This window comes from Lipophrys pholis, assembly GCF_963383615.2.
Source record: "Lipophrys pholis genome assembly, chromosome: 16".
Lineage (NCBI taxonomy): Eukaryota > Metazoa > Chordata > Actinopteri > Blenniiformes > Blenniidae > Lipophrys > Lipophrys pholis.
In genome coordinates, this window is record NC_137634.1 from 26,947,505 (window position 1) to 26,967,504 (window position 20,000).

Sequence of the window (20,000 nt, forward strand, 5' to 3'; positions counted from 1 at the left end):
TTCTTCTTGTAATCAGATTACTGAGTTGCATGTTAACACTCACGTTTGTCACTAACGGTCAAAACTAAACACGTTTCTTCTTCTTCATCCACCTCCATCACTGATTCTCCGGTTTTATTTAAAGAAACGTGGAGGAAAATGTTTTGAAGCTTTTGTTTGACTCACTGTTCACACACACACACACACACACACACACACACACACACACACACACACACACACACACACACACACACACACACACACACACACACACACACACACACACACACACACACACACACACACACACACACACACACACACACACACACACACACACACACACACACACACACACACACACACACAGTGTGTTACTGGAGATGCACTGATGACTCCTGATTAAACCAGATAAACATCTGAATTCTTGAATTTCCTAATTTGAGTGACAAAGAAAAAGTCATTGTGTTTATTGAGTTAATGAGACGAGTTTCTGATGATGATCTTCATTTAAAACCCCAATTAAAGGGCCGATGTGTTTATTTATTGTTTATTATTCTCAGTCTGGTTTCTATTTGTACAAAACTCATTTAGAAACTGAAAACCTTTGCATATTGTTTTCCAGACACGTGCTTCTAATTTCCAGGATGGCCTGTTTCATGTCAAACATGTCAAACCTTTAGTTCAGAAGAACCAATCACGTTTCAGCTGTTTTCCCTCTTCCTGTCCCCCTAAAATCTAAGATCATCTGGATTTACTTCATTATATAACAAATGGTAATATTATATAATACCAGTATCTGTTTAGATGGTTTGTCAGGTATTATGTGCAAAACACAATATTCTTAAAGAAAATATGATTTGTACCAGATTTAGCTTCATGTATTATTTGTGAATGAAGTATAAATTAGGCTTTATGGCATTTAATAGGTCCTCTTGTCGTTACTCAATATCGGCAAGTAGCTACAGGTTAGAACTCGTCCTTTAAAAAAGTGATATCAGTGCGTAACAATCTGCACATTCTCACATGTACATGACAAAAATCCAGTTTATCTATAAATGACATTTACCTGATAAGATCTTCTCCATCTGTGTTTAACCAAACACACCTTTTATCTACTTTTCTTTTAGTACTTGGATGTACTTCTTCTTTTACAGCCTCGCTGTTTGCTTCTCTCACATCTCAAACCTGATCCTGATAATAAAGCTCCGGTCCTACACAGGCCATGGTTTAATACTTATTTAAATACTTGATTCCCATATTTATTCCATCACAAGTCAAAGTTAGTACTGTCATATTGTTTGATTTTCTATTTCAACCTTCCAAAAACTTAAAAAACTTTAATTTCTTATATGGCGAATAACAACTGAAACTCCTCACCTCAAAAAAAAAATCTCTCAGGAGAGAATTTGTGTCAATTTGTGTTTTTCAATCAGAAAATTCCGTATTAAAGAGGAAACAGGTTTTCTATTGGCCTCGTTTCTGCACAAAAGCCTTGTTTTAATTCAAACGGATGTTAAGAAAGTCATTTATTGTCAATTCATCAATAATCCAGTACACAGAGAATCAATGCAATAACATGAAATGTTGATTAAACTTATCTTAGGTCAAAAAAAAACTACACTTTAAGACAGTAAAAGTTAACTTTGATTTACTTTGCCATTTCTATAGTCGGAGTTTTGTGTGCAAGACAAATTGAATGTCTATTTTCTCTGAAAACACAATACCTTGAGCCATCAGTCACATCAGAATGTGATCAGTGCATCTCCAGCCTGCCTTCGTTCCATGTGTCATCTCTCATTGTTTTTATTTCTGTCCCATCTGTGTCCGTCTCACTTTGACTGTGCACCAAACGGTCGCTCCACACCTCGGCAAACCCTAACCTTAAATCAGATGCACGTCCTTGGAAAGCGAGAGCTCGCGAGCTCCGCAGCCGCGAAAGAAGGCGGAGTCCAGCCGGGAGGGCTCCAAGTGTACCAGCCCCTCGGGCCCACTACAGGTAGGAGCAGGGGCACCACAGAGACCCCCACCCGCCGGGGGCGGAGAGGGCAGCAAACACTCCAACTGCAGCGGCACTTCAGTGCCAGATAGCTGGTTCACACAACCACGAGTTCAAGTGAGAACAGGAAACTTCCGTAATGATTTGGGTGTTTGTTTACGCGACAACGTTGTGGAGTCGCTAAAAATCGGCTCCCAAAAGTGGAACTTTTCAGAAACCCTGTGTGACTTTCTGGAAACGCTCCGACTCTGGAGAAACAACAGAGAGAAGAGACGAGCAGACTTATGTTTCCTCCATGGTGTCATGGCTCTCTGTTCTCATTCTCCTGGGCTTGATAGTTTTATTTTGACAGTCACCATAATAACAATCCAACCTGGTAGTTTTATTTTGACAGTCACCATAATAACAGTCCAACCTGGTAGTTTTATTTTGACAGTCACCATAATAACAGTCCAACCTGGTAGTTTTAGTTTGACAGTCACCGTGATAACAATCCAACTTGGTAGTTTTATTTTGACAGTCACCATAATAACAGTCCAACCTGGTAGTTTTATTTTGACAGTCACCATAATAACAATCCAACCTGGTAGTTTTATTTTGACAGTCACCATAATAACAATCCAACTTGGTAGTTTTATTTTGACAGTCACTGTAATAACAATCCAATTTGGTAGATTTATTTTGACAGTCACTGTAATAACAATCCAACTTGGTAGTTTTATTTTGACAGTCACCATAATAACAATCCAACTTGGTAGTTTTATTTTGACAGTCACTGTAATAACAATCCAACTTGGTAGTTTTATTTTGACAGTCACTGTAATAACAATCCAACTTGGTAGTTTTATTTTGACAGTCACCATAATAACAGTCCAACCTGGTAGTTTTATTTTGACAGTCACCGTGATAACAATCCAACTTGGTAGTTTTATTTTGGCAGTCACCATAATAACAGTCCAACCTGGTAGTTTTATTTTGACAGTCACCGTAATAACAATCCAATTTGGTAGATTTATTTTGACAGTCGCTGTAATAACAATCCAACTTGGTAGTTTTATTTTGACAGTCACCATAATAACAATCCAACTTGGTAGTTTTATTTTGACAGTCACTGTAATAATAATCGAACTTGGTAGTTTTATTTTGACAGTCACTGTAATAACAATCCAACTTGGTAGTTTTATTTTGACAGTCACTGTAATAACAATCCAACTTGGTAGTTTTATTTTGACAGTCACCATAATAACAATCCAACTTGGTAGTTTTATTTTGACAGTCACCATAATAACTATCTAACTTGGTGTTCTGTCCACTAGAATGTCTGTGTTCTCCCAGTGTTCCTGTTTAGAGCTCATTGTTCTCTGCTGTGTGTGTGTGTGTGTGGCTTCATTACAAACACAAACAACAGCACCAACTAGTGGCCCAACATGCTGACTACATTTTGTTCAGCGTTTCTGCCGTTTCCATGGAAACAGATGTCGTTTTCAGAACATTTCTTTATAAAACATTTTTCTGAAAAGGAAAACGTGAAAATTATACGCTTTCACTTGAAACGTTGTCGTGAAAATGGAGCCTGATGACAATGTAGTAAAAAAAATAAATCAGTAAACCTGAAGTCCAAATGAAGAATGAATATATATGAAAACTCAAAATGTTATTATTTTGCATGTTTGAGACCAATTTGAACAAAAAGCTTGTGTTTGTGTGTTTGTGTGTGAATGTTTTGGTTCCATCACTAATTCAGTCCAACATGAGACCAACTGACCAGATACAGTAGAACCTGTGAGGCGAGGACCAGGTCAGAGTGACCCCCTGTACTGGACACGTCCCTGTGCACTGACACATATTTACCTGTTAACTCACCTGAATGAGGACAACCTGCTGACGAGGACAACAGACAGGTTCTCCTGGTAAATCTCAAGCTGAGCGACACTGAAACGACCAGAATATGTATTATTACTGCACCATTCAGACGCTGTGGTGTCCGGAGGGTAGTTTGGAGATGTGAATATTCGGTGCCTCCCTGCAGCAGGAAGCTGCTCTGTGGAGCTCCTCTGGTAGTTTGACTTTCCCTGAACAGCAGAGAACTTAAGGCCCGAGGACCAAAGAGGTCCAGTCTGGTCCCACCAAGAGGTCCAGTCTGGTCCCACCAAGAGGTCCAGTCTGGTCCCACCAAGCAAGGAGCTTATAGAGGATTTATACTAGTTTAGTTTACATTTCATTGTATTTTCACCAGAATGTTTCATTAAAATTGACTTTATGTTGAGATTGTAATCATTTTCAGTACGAACTGTTTGATCTTATAAAACCATAAACGATTCCATTACACACACTGTGACCACAACAAATAAAAACTTTGAAGTGGATATTTAAAGGTTATTATAGTAATATTTTACCAGTCTGGTTCACTCAGGAGGAAACTGACTGTATGTGGTCCCTGAAGTACATTAAATCTGATTTAATAATCATCTTGTATACATCTTATATACATGTATATATTGTATACATCTTATACACATGTATGTATTGTATACATCTTATATACATGTATATATTGTATACATCTTGTATTGGTTCAGTTATGTGCTTTTAAATCACCGTAACATATTTGGACGTCGTTCTTCAGGGGACACTTGCCCTTGGATTTTAGGGCGTCCCTACATCAGAGGTTATACTGTACTTGGATACTCGCCCTCCTCTACCTCGAAGCCTCTCCTACGTTTTCCTGTGATTCCTGCATAGTGTCCCTCCTTCACCCACCGTTTCTTCCTGTGTTCTCCTGGTTGTTGTTGCTCCAGGGCCCGGTGATATACGCCCAGCTGGATCACTCAGGCAGCAAAAACTCCTTCCACAAGATGGAGCCGGTGGTCTACGCTGACATTCGTAAAAACTGAAGAGGACCAAAAAGAAAACAACAACAAAAAGAAAACCCACAGTAAAGTATCAGACCTCTTTATCAGCTGCTCTTGGGAAAGGTGGAAACAAACCAACAGGGACAAAGTCGGTGTAGTTTATCTCTCTCTTCATTTTGTTCTCTGAACGCATGGCGCCGTCACATGATGAAACTACGTCTCCATGTGTTGTTGTGAAGACAGAATACTCCTAACACACACTCCATCATATCAGCCTCTAACAAAGGGATCAGCGTTACAAAAACACTTTGAAACTATCATTCCAAACCTTTTTTTTTTTATCTTCGTTCAAATCCCCAGAGCTTCGTGCACCTAAAAATAAAAGGAGGTCCTGCAGGCTGTTGCACCACAAATCTGTGGTTTCACACTCCACGTCCAATAAAAGAAGAATAGAGAGAATTCAGCGTTAAGTTTTTGCTCTTTGGCCATAGATAGACGGCTGCACTCAGGCTCTAGGAAACATTCCACTTTAAGTTGGATGAAGCCAAACAGATGAGCCTTTCTTCATTATGTGCCCTCTAGTGGTGAAGATGGGGATTATCTCCCACTGAAAGGAGACGGACATTTAAGATTGTCCTCGGCTCTGCCGTGATGAAGTTAATAGAAAGTGTCCTGAGCTCCGGGTCACAGTGATTCCTCCAGTCAGTTGCTCACGTGACAGAAAACATCCTTTTTAATCCGGGATTAGGTCTGAGTCATCAAAGCTGTTTACAGAAAATGTTGTGCACCTTTTTTCCAAACTGAAACGATAACTTCTGACGGGAGAAAAAACTTTGAGACTGAAGCTCGTTGTCGAATCAGCTGTTTCCCGCCGGGACTTTCAGGATTAAACGGTGCTCCAAACGTCTGTGGCCACACCCACCGCCCGCTCACTGGGCTGCTTCTACCTGTACATGTACTTGTACCTGTACACGTACACGTACCTGTACACGTACCTGTACACGTACCTGTACACGTTTGGCTCGGTGCAACAGTCTGCCGCCTCCGCCGCTCGTCTCCATGGTGATCGTGTTCCAAAGCGTTAGATTCACAGCGCCTTCCGCAACGTTGCATGCAGTCGTATTAACGCCTACCAGATATCAGCCATCGGTACTCCCCGGCTAGTTTCACGCAGAAGATGACGTGGTGTTACTGTGAAGTTCTGGCATGTTGTTGTGGTACCTTCCTGAAGACTCTCCCGTCACGTTTTCATCTCAGTCTGACACCTTTTCTTCTCTTTCTAACTAATCCTGCTTGTTGTGCCTCAGATTGATGGAAAACATTTGGGAACACTCCAGCATTGCAGCCAATCAGGTTGAATCTACTCTGCCTTTTTCTCGGAGTGATATTGTTGTCCCAAAAATGTATTTTAAAAAAAAAAGCTGTTTATTTCATGTTAGCTTTGGTTAATTTCCAATATTTGCATGATTCTTGAACAAAATGTTCAACTGAGGTGAGAATGTTCTTTAAATGTACATTATGTAATAGCTTCAGTCTAAAAACATTCAAATATGTCTAAAAATCTGGATCGAAATGCTAAGCTGCTAGCCATAGCGTCTCTCTAATACCACGTTTTACCACTAGATGGTGTATTGAGTCACTGCTTCCCAGACCATGAAAATATGAGGAGAACTGAAGTTTTTATTCACAATTGCCATCAAAATGCTGAATCACAGAGAAACGCTGACTCACTGCTGCCCCCCGGAGCACTGAAGTGCTATGACTGGAGGTCTACATAGTGTACCTTTAAAGAAACCCGGGAGATGTTGAAGCAAAACTCTAAATACACTGTTTGCATGCAATTTACTAACATGAGTCATGATGATGATGATGATATCCGTCCTCTTTTCTCTTACTGTATATGTTGTGTAACGATTTTCTTTTCCAAACTTAATGGGCCAAATATCAAACGTTTTGTTTTCCAGATGCTTTCCGAAGCTTTAAATGCATTCCAAAATGGTTTTGTTTTGTTCAGTTTTATTGTGAAGCCTTCAAAAAGCCAAACTTGTTACGTTGAGCAGTTGGCGATCTCGCAGAATGTGGCGTCCAGTGGAAAAGCCTTCAGCCTCCTGGCGAATGCAGTAACATGCTGACCAGTGTTTGTATATATGGCGTGCGTCCCGCTCCCTGTAAGATATAGTGCTGTTTACTGTAAGTCATTCCAGCGCCGTCGCGTTCGCCGTCGCGGTCTGGAGGGAAGGCGGCGTGCCTCGTGTCTCAGTCTTCATTCTTTCGTACGCAGCGTCGGCGCGACGGCTCGGCTCCACGCAAGGATTCCCTCAGTCTGCAAACCAGCCCCACGTTTCTGAGCTCATTAAAGTCCTGGAGGAATGTAGTTCTTCTCTTTAGTGTGAGACTGCGGGGGGGCTGAGGTGTTACCAGATTAAGAAACCAGACCCGGGGAATCTCAGCTTCTGTCCAGTTACAAACTGATCCAAATGAACAGAATAAGACACTCCAGGAAATATTCTCAGTTTCTCTAATGCTTCAAAGCCTGTTGGATTCAAAACCAAACCAGGGGTTCTGACCCGAGGCTGTTCTTCTGGGCCTTTCAGTACTGTTGGTTTTTAAAACTTAAAATAATCATGTAACAGTAAAATAATAATAAAAAAAATAGCTAATTAGATAAAGTCGCGGTGTCTCGAGGTGACATGTTAACCAGCTCGCTCCATCCAGTCCGAGGAATCTAATCTGTCGAAATAGAAACATACTTCACAGTATTAGAGTATTACGGTGACTCACGACTGCCCCCCCAGTGGACTGAAGTGGCATTACTGAAACATTACAAACTGCACCTTTAAACCAGAGAGGCAAGTAATAAATATTCCACATGTATCGTCCCACCACAGCAGACAATATATGTTCATCCTCATCAATATGTCACATAAAGATGGAGGATGAACAGGAAACACGGTGTTGCTGCTGCCGGCAGCATCGATGAAGCGAGTCGCTAAATGTGCCTCACTGTGTGGGATCGTCTCAGGGAGCGTCGTCAAGCCTGGTTCAGGTCACCTGGAAGGAAACGGTGTGTAGACTTTAAGTTGCAGTAAATGTTGAGAAGTTTTGCTGTTTTTTTGTACGATTATGTTAAATGACACTGCAGGAGAGACGCCACAGCTCCTGCACACGGGTGGAGGTGGGGTGGGGGGGTGGGGTGGGGGGGGGGGGGGGGGGGGCGTCTGGTCTATGACAATCATCCAGATGGAACTGGAAACATTTTGGGCTTAAAAATATATATTGTGCCTGTATTCAGCATTTCTGAACAATATTTAAGCTTTTGTTATTTTATTAGCGGATATACAGATTCAAGTATTTTTTCTAAATATTTGCAGGTTTTCTTTAAAAAAAAAAAAAAAAAAGTGTCCAAAATGAATTAGAGATGATCGACGTGTTTGTAGTTTCCTGCTTCGAATCCATAAAACATTTTACAGGCTTAAAAGCAGATTATTTAAATTTAAAGATATTTATTTATTGCTAGCTGCGTTAGGAAAGTTCTAGATCTCTGGAAGACGACAGTAATGTGTATTACAAACTATTAAACTCCTACGTCTTTGTTTTAGTTTCCAGTTAATAGACGAGCCGTGGAGGCTCTGATTTGAGGGTTCGCAGCTTTTCTGCAGATATGTGGAGCAGAACCAGGACCTTCTTCATCACTGCTAACCGATAAATGATAAAACGACCAGAAATGAAGTGAGTTCTGTTTTTAGTCCTGAACGCTAACAGGCTGAGAACGCCGCTGCTAGCTGTGATGCTAACGTCTCCAGATTGCCTCTGATGCTAACTTCTTGATGCTAAACGTTAAAGCTAACTCGTTGTTGAGTTTGGGAGTGAAACACAGAACTTTGTATCTCCCGCGGTACACTTTAGTCTGTGCTTTCCTCCAGCTGCACTTCCTCCTCCCCACATCTGCAGAACATCTGCGACGGAACGGTGGAGCCACTTGACCTTTGTTCCTTTGTAAACAGGAAGTAAAGATTTTAGTAGCTTGATCGCTAATGCTAACTTCACTGCGACTCATTCATCAGATGTAGAGCAGAACACGAGTGGAAGATTCTGCTCCAGTTATCTCCAGAAAAGCTGCGTACAAATTAAATCCATTAGTCAGAAGATGTTTTCTTCAATATTTACTGACGTGTGAAGCAACGTGTTGAGGACGCAGACTGTCGGGATCTCTGCTGACACGTCTTCTGCTGACACGTCTTCTGCTGACACGTCTTCTGCTGACACGTCTTCTGCTGACACGTCTTCTGCTGACACGTCTTCTGCTGACACGTCTTCTGAACACGTAGCTTCGTTAGTTTTCTGCTTTGTGTTTCACACCGTGGCCTCCTGACACGTGATCTACAGAAGTTAAACCACTTTTGCTGTAGAGCAGCTGATTTATTGATTTCAAATGTAGTCGAATAGCAGAACGTGGCGCTCAAACATTTTAAACAGAGAGAAATATACTTCCTGTCTTACTAGCCCGAGAGGACAGTTCCATCTTTGTCCTGCCGAGGACGCCAGTCTTGTTCTTTGTCTCTGGATGCAGTGAAGTCAGGGTTCTGTTACTCCGGCTGAAGAGAATCTTTGCTGTCGTCTTGAAGCTGCAGCTCGTCCTGCAGACGCTGCGTCGTCTCCCAAAGCGTCTCCCCGGGTGGAGCAGTGGTTACCGCTCTCGCCTCACCGCGAGGAGGTCGTGGGTTCAAAACCTGCCCGGGGGCCCTCTCTGTGTGTGCATGTTCTCCCCGCGTGCGTCCAAAAAACAATCACCGTGAGCAAAACCCACGACCCCCCCGGCTCCCCTGAGCGCCGCCGCTACCGATGGGTCCATTCACAATGTTTTCTGATTCCATCATCGACCAAACCGACCCGCCAGTGGCTTCGCCCCGTCGTCGTGACTCGTCGCAGTGTTTCGTGCTGTTGTAGAAATTGTGATGTAAACTATAAATTATGAGAGATTAGAGTGAGCGCGGCATTTCGAGCGATCGCAGGTTTGCACTGTTCGCTTGGTCTTAATGAGAAGTGCGTACTCGGTGGTAAATAGTTGTGTGTTGTTTGAGAATTGTTTTGTTGTAAAAGCTGCACTACGTCTTGCATATCGAAGACAACAGAAGCCCTGTGATTTTTGTTTTTTGTTCATCTCTGAATGGCCTCCGTTTAACGTCTTTAAAACTGGAATGTTGTACATTTAGTGCCTTTTACATTTCATCAGCTAACTTGAACATCTGCTCGACACAGAAAAAGATAAGATTCTTTTATTTTCCTTTTATTGTATGTATTTTTTTATACACATATCGCTTCTGTATCCACTGTTCAAATTTTATATAAAACCTATTCCTGGCCAATTACCTTTGTTTTCTCTGGTTGTTATTTCTTCTCACCCAGTCACATCAGCCACAAAATACTTTTACATTCTTTCAAAGCAAACACACGGAAAGTCAGGACGGGAATAAAATGTAAGCAACAATATTTGGATTTGTACTACTGTTTAGTTAAAACCCAGAAACGGTCTGAAATCCGGATTGTGTGACGTTCAGACGACGACTCGCCGTCCAGCACCATGTCCGTCTCGTTGCATCAAACACATAAAGGCTGTAAATCCAGTCCAGTCTCCATCTTAAGTCCTTGATCAGAGTTCTGCGCTCCAGTAGAAACGACTTCCAGGTTGTTGGTTGGATGTGAAGCAGAGGTGGAACCATCTGGAACCTGGAATCAAACCGGGTTCTTCTTCCTGTGAGGTGAGATTTCTTACCACTCCTCCACTATAACACCCCCTACCACATCCTGCTGTTGTCCTCTTGTTGAAAGAATAAAATATGGACCTCTACTATTGTAGAAATGTTTCCCGGCTGATCAGCTGCTTCTGGAGGAACCAAAGTCCAAACTGGAGCTCGGAGCCGACGGAGCTTTTTCTGTCGCCGGACCAAAGTTCAGGAACAAACTATGACCTGGAATCAGTGTCCATTTTTAAAACTACTCTTAAGACCCATTGTCCTTGGCTTTACAATCCTAGCTTCTTGTTGTTTACAGATTACAGATCGTCCCAACCTTTTTGAAACTGCCATGTACTGATGTACTCCTGAGACAGAAAGAAATACTAGAACTTTTCAGTGCTGTGAAACGGGCTGGTAATTCAGTTCCTGGGAATTCTTTAGGCTTTTCCATATTTTTGTCAATTAAATGCACACATTTCTTCTTATTTTCCACTTTTTTTGGTGCAAATACTAAGTATTTAATAAAACAGATTTATAAGGGGTATAGAGGGAATGGCAAACAACACAAACTGCTGCTTTACGCAGACGATATACTAGTTCTACTAACCCTAACCCTACTAGTCAACACCTCACCTGATGGGTACAGTACAACTCTAATGTCCTTTATCTGGGGCTAGTAGTACACATAGAACGACAACGTGTGGTTTCCGGTGGATACCAAGGGGAATTAAATATCAAGGAATTAAAATATGCTGGGAGGTGGAAGAAATGCTTCATTTAAACTTTGACCCAATTTTACAAAAGATAAAAAGTTATTTGGTAAAGTGGAATAAAATGGGTTTAGCGTCGTGGGGAAAAGGGGATGTAATTAAAATGGTGCTTCACCACAGTTTAACTATCCTCTTCTGATGCTGCCAGTTACAGCGCCCCCTTCAGTCTTTAATCAATATGACACACTCCTTGAGTTTCTCTGGAAAGGGAAAAGGATTCATCTGACCGGGTTCTGTTCACCCAGGGACAAGGACGGGTTTACCTGACCCAACATTGTACTACAGCTCCTTAGAGATGAGACAAAACTTTTCCCTACACTGGCTTGGACAATATAATCTGGGCTGGATAGTATAATCTGGGCTGGACAATTTAATCTGGACTGGATCATCTGAACTGGACAATATAATCTGGACAATATAATCTGGCCTGGACAGTATAGAACAATCTTAATCCCTCCCTTTCACATCCATAGAGCTCCTTTCTCAAAACTCGGGTCTAATATCTGAACCTATCGTGTTGCATTCTCAGGAATGAAGATACACAAAATACTCAAAGTAAACACCAGTCTACTGGCAGAGTTGGCGCAGCCATGGAACAGGAAGTGGAAATGTCTCCAGAGAAGAACTGTGATGTCACTCGGCTGACAAAATAAAGACCACCATATTGTGGTTAATATTCTACAGAAGAATGAGCTCAGCAGAGTACTGATCCAAAAGCTTTAAAGTTGGATGGGAAAAGGACTTCCGGTCGGCGTGATGAGACGAGGAATGGATGCAAATTATTTCACAATGTGGAAAACTTCAAGAGCCGCCAATAAGATTGTTCTAGATTAATTTCTCCTCTCCTCTCTGCTGCTGCTCAGAGCTGAACCCACCAATCACCATCATTTAAGAATGGGCGGGGCATTTTCTAAGAGATCTGATTGGTCAGGAGGCGGAGCTCTGACCTCTTATCCAGAACATAACCTGCTCCGGAGCAGCTTCAGTTACCATGGTGATTTATCCTGGTGAGAAGGGAGCGAGCGTCGTAGTACAGAAAACCAGAGTTCATCCTGAAGTTATCTAGAGAAGAGAAAGTCCAGCTTGGTAGTTCAGACCTCAGGATGATTGTTGTACGTATTCTCAGGGATTGGTTCCAGAGAACCGGGCCACTCTGTCCAAGACTGTGTTTCCTGGGCGATACAGGACAGATCGCTGACATAGCAAAAGGAAAATGTTCTCTTGTCATGGCTGGGGTCTCAGTGGCAACTCCAGTTATTCTTAAACACCCGGGAAGCCCCAAAGCCCCACAGTTTAAAGAATGTTTAAACATGATGAGAAAGACTGCTTCTTATGATTGTTTGCTTTATAAGTTAACCTACAGAGATGGTACCACAGCACCAGTCTGGGAACCTTTCTGCTCTTAGATTACTATTACTTTTACATTACTATTACTTCCAGCCAGCAGGATGACAGTTGATCTTCTTCCCTTTGGTATTTTATTTAATTTACTTCACTTCTCTAATTAGTTTTTTGTCTTTTGTTTGGTTTACTTGTTTTTCCTCAGAACTTTCACACCTTGTAAGGCAAGGCAAGGCAAGGCAAGGCAAGGCAAGGCAAGGCAAGGCAAGGCAAGGCCAGGCCAGGCAATGCAAATTTATTCAAAGAACACCATTCAAACACAGGGCAATTCACAGTGCTTTACAAAGAGATAAAAGAAATTAAAGAAAATTACAGAAAAACTTTACAAAGACGTAAGAAATATATTAATAAAATAAATACATTGTAATTTAATATTATTGATACTTATGTTGATGTATAAAAGACCTGATTATTAATGTTGAAAAGCACTGAATGATTGTCATGTACCAAGCAAAACATTCAATAAAAACATTAAATTACAAAAAAAAAGAAAACATCAGATTCTGCTCTCTGTTCTTCAGCCTTTGTTTCAGGCAGTGACGGACTGTGACCAGCAGGGGGCGGTGCAAGCCCGACGTCCACGTAAACTGCTTTTTTTTCTTTTCTGTCAATTATTGGTTATAGTGCGCTGGAAAAGACAAACATCTGCATCGTTACAGGAGGGAACGAATCTAACAATCATTAAAGAGTCGCAATGAAAAGAGAAAGAACTGAAAATGATGCTGAACTGAAAGGAAACGACCGGGATTTCCACCTACGGGAGGATAATCCCCCGAGGAGAGCATCAGTGTGTGTGTGTGTGTGTGTGTGTGTGTGTGTGTGTGTGTGTGTGTGTGTGTGTGTGTGTGTGTGTGTGTGTGTGTGTGTGTGTGTGTGTGTGTGTGTGTGTGTGTGTGTGTGTGTGTGTGTGACAGACAGAGAGAGATGGATAAAAGGATCTTGAATATGAAACTGAACCTGAAACCAGGAGCTCACAGCCGAGCAGGTAAGACACAACTTTAATATTATTGTATGTCAGGTTAAAGTCACGACATTTTACAATTCACTGTCATTTTTATTGATTAAGAAAATATTCAATAGAACAAAGGAAAGTAGATTGTGTGTAAACATACGTGTACATGTGTGTTTTTATTATTTTAGCTCATAATCAACCAGTTTTTATGAAAGAAGTAAATGATAATAGTAATGATAAGAAATGGTCAATGGGTTTCATTTATCTTTCTCTTGAACGGTCCATAGTGCTTCACATCGTGAGTCACAGTCACACATTCACTCTCCAATGGTGCTTTACATCGTGAGTCACATTCACACATTCACTCTCCAATGGTGCTTTACATCGTGAGTCACAGTCACACATTCACTCTCCAATGTAAGCGACTACCATGCAAGGCACTTGATCCATCCGTTGGGAGCAGTTTAGGTTTCAGTGTCTTGCTCAAGGACACTTCAACATAATGTAATAATCCTTATAATGCATTTTATTTATAGGCGCCTGTTAATAAAATGCAGCTGTTTCTTCTCTGTAATTGTGGTTTGGGGTCAAGGGTCATCTTCAGGAACTGGGATTTGAACCTGCAACCCTCCGAGCTCACTTCTTTTAACCCTTTAACATCAGGAGATATCCGCAGATTAACAATCCATCTTGGATGGAACTTCAGATAACATCCAGATTATAGAGCATCTTCCTCCTAACATCCAGATTATTGAGCATCTTCCTCCTAACATCCAGATTATTGAGCATCTTCCTCCTAACATCCAGATTATAGAGCATACATTGGGAGGAAGATGCCCTATAATCTGGATGTTAGGAGGAAGATGCTCTATAATCTGGATGTTAGGAGGAAGATGCTCTATAATCTGGATGTTAGGAGGAAGGTGCTCAATAATCTGGATGTTAGGAGGAAGGTGCTCAATAATCTGGATGTTAGGAGGAAGATGCTCTATAATCTGGATGTTAGAGGTGGAAGCGCTCAATCTCTAGTTTTAATATGTAGAGTCGGACACAGTTCCCACACTTCAAGTGAAAACGCATCGTCTTTGTGTTTTAGTTTGAGGAATGTTCCATGTTTCCTCTGCAGCGTTCTGAAAACGTTTCCATGGAAACGGCAGTGAATATTTTGTGGTTCTAGTTTATTCGGTTTCATACTTTACTTTTGGGGTCTTCTGGACCTTGAGGACAGAATTCCATTCACAACATGTAAAAACTAAATCCTTGAATCCTTGAAACAGTGAAAATGATGTAGTTTTCATCTTGAGCCACTAGTGGGTGCTGTTGGTTGTTTTTGTAATGAAACCACACGTAAAACAGACAACTTGTGTTTTATTGAAGTTTTCTTTTACTCCGTCTGACTCTCATGGGGACGCCGGCTGCACTTTGTCCATAAACAATCAGAACACAGATTCTGACAATCAGAAATATCAATTTACTCCCATTTTGTTCAAATCCTGAAGATTTGAGTGGAAAAACTGAAGTTTGGAGTTTAACTCCTCGTCTCACAACAACATTCTGCCTGTAAAAGTTTGTCAGAAACATTTTGCAGAGGACTGTGAGTAGTTTAAATAATAATTAAAGTCCTGAAGCTGGGGCCTTGCTCAGAGGCTCCTCGGTGGACGGATGGTAGTTTATGTTCTGTGGTGAGACGTTACATGTCGGCCATGTTTGTTTACAGTTTGGAGAAGAGAGAAGCCACATGTGTCCCATAGCGGGTTTTATTTAACCTCCGCAAGTGTTTGAAGTTCTGTTCTCTCTGGGTGGAGGAGAACGTCTCTCAAGTCTCTCGTTGGAGGAGAACGTCTCTCAGGTCTCTGGGTGGAGGAGAAATCTCTCAGGTCTCTGGGTGGAGGGGAACGTCTCTCAGGTCTCTGGGTGGAGGAGAAATCTCTCAGGTCTCTGGGTGGAGGAGGAATCTCTCAGGTCTCTGGGTGGAGGAGAACTCTCTCAGGTCTCAGGGTGGAGGAGAAATCTCTCAGGTCTCTGGGTGGAGGAGAAATCTCTCAGGTCTCTGGGTGGAGGAGAACTCTCTCAGGTCTCTGGGTGGAGGAGAAATCTCTCAGGTCTCTGGGTGGAGGAGGAATCTCTCAGGTCTCTGGGTGGAGGAGAACGTCTCTCAGGTCTCTGGGTGGAGGAGAACTCTCTCAGGGTGGAGGAGAACGTCTCTCAGGTCTCTGGGTGGAGGCTGCTGTTTGTGGAGAAACACTGTGATGGACGGCCTTCTGGAGCTGGAGGAGGAGTGGACTTCCCAATCCCCCCTTATAAGGCCTTTCCCAGGCGGTGAGAGAGGGAGGGGGAGAGCGTGGAAGGAGGGGGAGAGCGAGGAGGGATGGGGGGAGCGAGGAGAGAGAGAGGCTCGCTCGCCCGGCGGTGCAGGATGTTCTCACAGGATGTGATGGAGCTCTGAGATGTGGAGGGAAGAGTCAGCTGAGAGCAGCGCCGGGTCCGAGCCGCCACCGCCTTCGATGTTCCGCCATGCGAAGTGTTCAGGAGGAGGAGAGGTTAGAGTCCAGCTGAGAGCGAGGTAACGGGGTCACGCCTGGGGGGGGAGGGGGCAGATTCACGCTGCAGCTGAAGGCTCGCTTACAACTTCTGGAAAGTAGGATCAGGGAGACGTTACCGCTTCTGCTGAACCGGAGGAGGCGACATTTCTCCTCTTCATCCTGACTGAACCATCGAAACTAGAAGAAACCTCTAAAGTCTAAACTCTAAACTCTAAACTCTAAAGTCTAAACTCTAACGTCTAAACTCTAAACTCTAAACTCTAAAGTCTAAACTCTAAACTCTAAACTCTAAAGTCTAAACTCTAAACTCTAAAGTCTAACGCCTAAACTCTAACGTCTAAACTCTAAAGTCTAACGCCTAAACTCTAAAGTCTAAACTCTAACGTCTAAACTCTAAAGTCTAAACTCTAACGTCTAAACTCTAAACTCTAAAGTCTAACGTCTAAACTCAGTTTCACACTGAGCAGCACTTGCATTCCAGTTCAGTGATTGAAGATTCTATCAGTGTTTATCTTAACTAATGTAATCCCATTACAGGAAAATACTTCAAGATCTTCTTTTCCTTATTATAATCAGGTGGTAAAGTAATCTGATTACATCCTATTTGTCGTCATGAGAGGTTTTGCCTTCATGTTTCTACGTTTCATGTACCTCAGTATCGCGTGTCCACTCTTACTCGAGTAACTTGTTCGACTTGCTGTGGAGTCGAGAACAAACTTACAAAAACGAGCAGTTCTCCCGGAGCGGCTCGTTTCTCAGCTCCAACATGAGGGAGTCACCAGAGATCGTCGCTCTGCTTCAGAAAACAACTACAATCTGTCCGTCCGGAGAGTCACTCAACTCTGCCAGTAACTGATTACTCCTGATGAAAGTAATCTCAGACCTGCAGAGCTGCTGATTCTCTTGAAGGACCTCAGTTTGTCCGAAGGTCTGACGTCGTCCCGTTTCAGTTTAAACAAACCAGTAAGGTTAGAAAAGAGTTGGAAGTAAAGCCTGCGTGCCGCCAGTCACTACTCTGATACTTTAAACACTGAGATACTCTCAGGAATTTACTTTACATCAGATTACTCTTTGACATGCCTTCGTCACTGCTTTCTTTATATTCTTCTACTAAATTTTATTTTTTTTATTTATTTTGGCACAATTAAAAGTTGCAATGATGGAAAATGTACTCTGATTCTCAAGATACTTTAATTACTTTAGTTACTATTTGTCGTAACTTAGTAACCTGGTAATAGAGTGTCATTAATCCTCTAATCCAGATTAAGACTGAGAGACCGTTTGAAGTAATGTAGTTACTTTTCAAAGTCTCTAGTTACATTCTATTCTGAGAAACCAATGAAGTAAAACTGCGACTTTCAAAAGAAGTAACTGGAATGGAGTTGTAACTTTCTCAGTGCTGCTGTTGAGTATTTTTCTGAGATGAAGCGGAAACGTGTCGGTTTGAGTAACAATCATCAGGCGGTGAATGGGATCGTTGACTTCTCAAGAAAAGGAAACGTCGTCCTGTATCTTCAGAAAACATCCAAATTATAGACCATCTTCCTCCTCTAATCCAGATTATTGAACATCTTCCTCCTCTAATCCAGATTATTGAACATCTTCCTCCTCTAATCCAGATTATAGACCATCTTCCTCCTCTAATCCAGATTATAGAGCATCTTCCTCCACTAACATCCAGATTATGGAGCAGCGACCTCCTCTAATCCAGATTATAGAGCATTTTCCTCCCAATCTCTTAATCTTTAGTCTTAATCTGTGGATCTCAGAGTCTTGAGTTAAACTTTATTTTTTCATCATTCTGGGTTTGACTCCACGTGTATCTCAGATTATCGTCCCCTCTGGTATTTCTGCAGTACTCTAATTACTCCCACGCTGTGTTTGTGCTGGTTTGTTTATGTCAGATTATGGAACACGGAGGCTGTGATCTTTACAGGATGACTCAGACAAAGTGAAGTAGAGGTGCTGAGTCACTGTTCCTCAGACCGGTTTCTGCAGCCAGTAATCCAGATTAAATAGGAAATGTCAGTGAGAAAAACCCAGTCAGTTTGTCAGATGTTAGAGGTCAGAGGTCAGAGGTCAGAGGTCAGGAGGTCGATGCTTCTCTTCTCTTCCTCCTTCTCTTTTATCAGCAGCAGCTTGTTTCCTGTACTGCTGTGTTGATGTGGCCTCCCTGTGTGTGTGTGTGTGTGTGTGTGTGTGTGTGTGTGTGTGTGTGTGTGTGTGTGTGTGTGTGTGTGTGTGTGTGTGTGTGTGTGTGTGTGTGTGTGTGTGTGTGTGTGTGTGCGCTGCAGGAAGATGGCCGCCGTCCAGCTGCTCCTCCTGTTGATAGTCAGCAGCATGGCGACGTCCGCTCGGCCGCCCCAACACACCCCGCCCTGCCAAGTGGTGAGTTTCTCTTATCAGCTGCTCAAACTCAAGTCCAACTCTCAGTTACTCCTCGGTTACTCCTCAGTTACTCCTCAGTTACTCCTCGGTTACTCCTCGGTTACTCCTCAGTTACTCCTCGGTTACTCCTCAGTTACTCTTCGGTTACTCCTCAGTTACTCCTCAGTTACTCCTTGGTTACTCCTCAGTTACTCTTCGGTTACTCCTTAGTTACTCCTCAGTTACTCCTCGGTTACTCCTCAGTTACTCTTCGGTTACTCCTCAGTTACACCTTGGTTACTCCTCAGTTACTCTTCGGTTACTCCTCAGTTACACCTTGGTTACTCCTCAGTTACTCTTCGGTTACTCCTCAGTTACTCCTCAGTTACACCTCGGTTACTCCTCAGTTACTCCTCAGTTACACCTCGGTTACTCCTCAGTTACTCTTCGGTTACTCTTCGGTTACTCCTCGGTTACTCCTCAGTCACTCAGTTACTCCTCGGTTACTCTTCGGTTACTCCTCAGTTACTCCTCAGTTACTCCTCAGTTACTCCTCAGTTACTCTTCGGTTACTCCTCGGTTACTCCTCGATTACTCCTCAGTTACTCTTCGGTTACTCCTCGGTTACTCCTCAGTTACTCCTCGGTTACTCTTCGGTTACTCCTCAGTTACTCCTCGGTTACTCCTCGGTTACTCTTCGGTTACTCCTCGGTTACTCCTCGGTTACTCCTCAGTTACTCCTCAGTTACTCCTCAGTTACTCTTCGGTTACTCTTCGGTTACTCCTCAGTTACTCCTCGGTTACTCCTCAGTTACTCCTCAGTTACTCCTCGGTTACTCCTCGGTTACTCCTCGGTTACTCCTCAGTTACTCCTCAGTTACTCCTCGGTTACTCCTCGGTTACTCCTCAGTTACTCCTCAGTTACTCTTCGGTTATTCCTGGGTTACTCCTCAGTTACTCCTCAGTTACTCTTCGGTTATTCCTGGGTTACTCCTCAGTTACTCCTCAGTTACTCTTCGGTTACTCCTCGGTTACTCTTCGGTTACTCCTTAGTTACTCCTCAGTTACTCCTCAGTTACTCCTCAGTTACTCTTCGGTTATTCCTGGGTTACTCCTCAGTTACTCCTCGGTTACTCCTCAGTTACTCCTCAGTTACTCCTCGGTTACTCTTCGGTTATTCCTCGGTTACTCCTCGGTTACTCCTCAGTTACTCCTCAGTTACTCCTCGGTTACTCCTCGGTTACTCCTCGGTTACTCCTCAGTTACTCCTCAGTTACTCCTCGGTTACTCCTCGGTTACTCCTCGAGCAGTCTCTACGTTCAGACTCTCCCAATCAAAGTACAAGACAAGTACATAAAAAGCTTTAATCTGATTTCACCAGAGAAAATTCTTATTAAAG

At 42.6% G+C, this 20,000-nt stretch overlaps 2 protein-coding genes across 3 annotated transcripts in view; both read left to right on the forward strand.

Annotated features, from left to right (window-relative positions):
• Positions 1–7,467, forward strand: part of mpzl1l (myelin protein zero-like 1 like) — a 22,088-nt gene extending 14,621 nt beyond the window's left edge. Inside the window, exons 5-6 of the mRNA XM_080482605.1 lie at positions 1,876–1,981; positions 4,780–7,467. Of these exons, the coding sequence (XP_080338731.1) occupies positions 1,876–1,981; positions 4,780–4,875 (202 nt within the window). The 3' untranslated portion in view covers positions 4,876–7,467. The remainder of the gene's footprint in view (positions 1–1,875; positions 1,982–4,779) is intronic.
• An 8,632-nt stretch (positions 7,468–16,099) lies between these two features.
• The window catches only part of lrrc32 (leucine rich repeat containing 32), a 10,175-nt gene continuing 6,274 nt past the window's right edge, over positions 16,100–20,000 (forward strand). The window contains exons 1-2 of one of the 2 annotated variants that reach the window (XM_080482989.1): positions 16,100–16,254; positions 18,529–18,622. In XM_080482989.1, coding sequence (XP_080339115.1) covers positions 16,139–16,254; positions 18,529–18,622 — 210 coding nt within the window. In that variant the 5' untranslated portion in view covers positions 16,100–16,138. The remainder of the gene's footprint in view (positions 16,255–18,528; positions 18,623–20,000) is intronic. The other variant, XM_080482990.1, reaches the window with a different exon arrangement.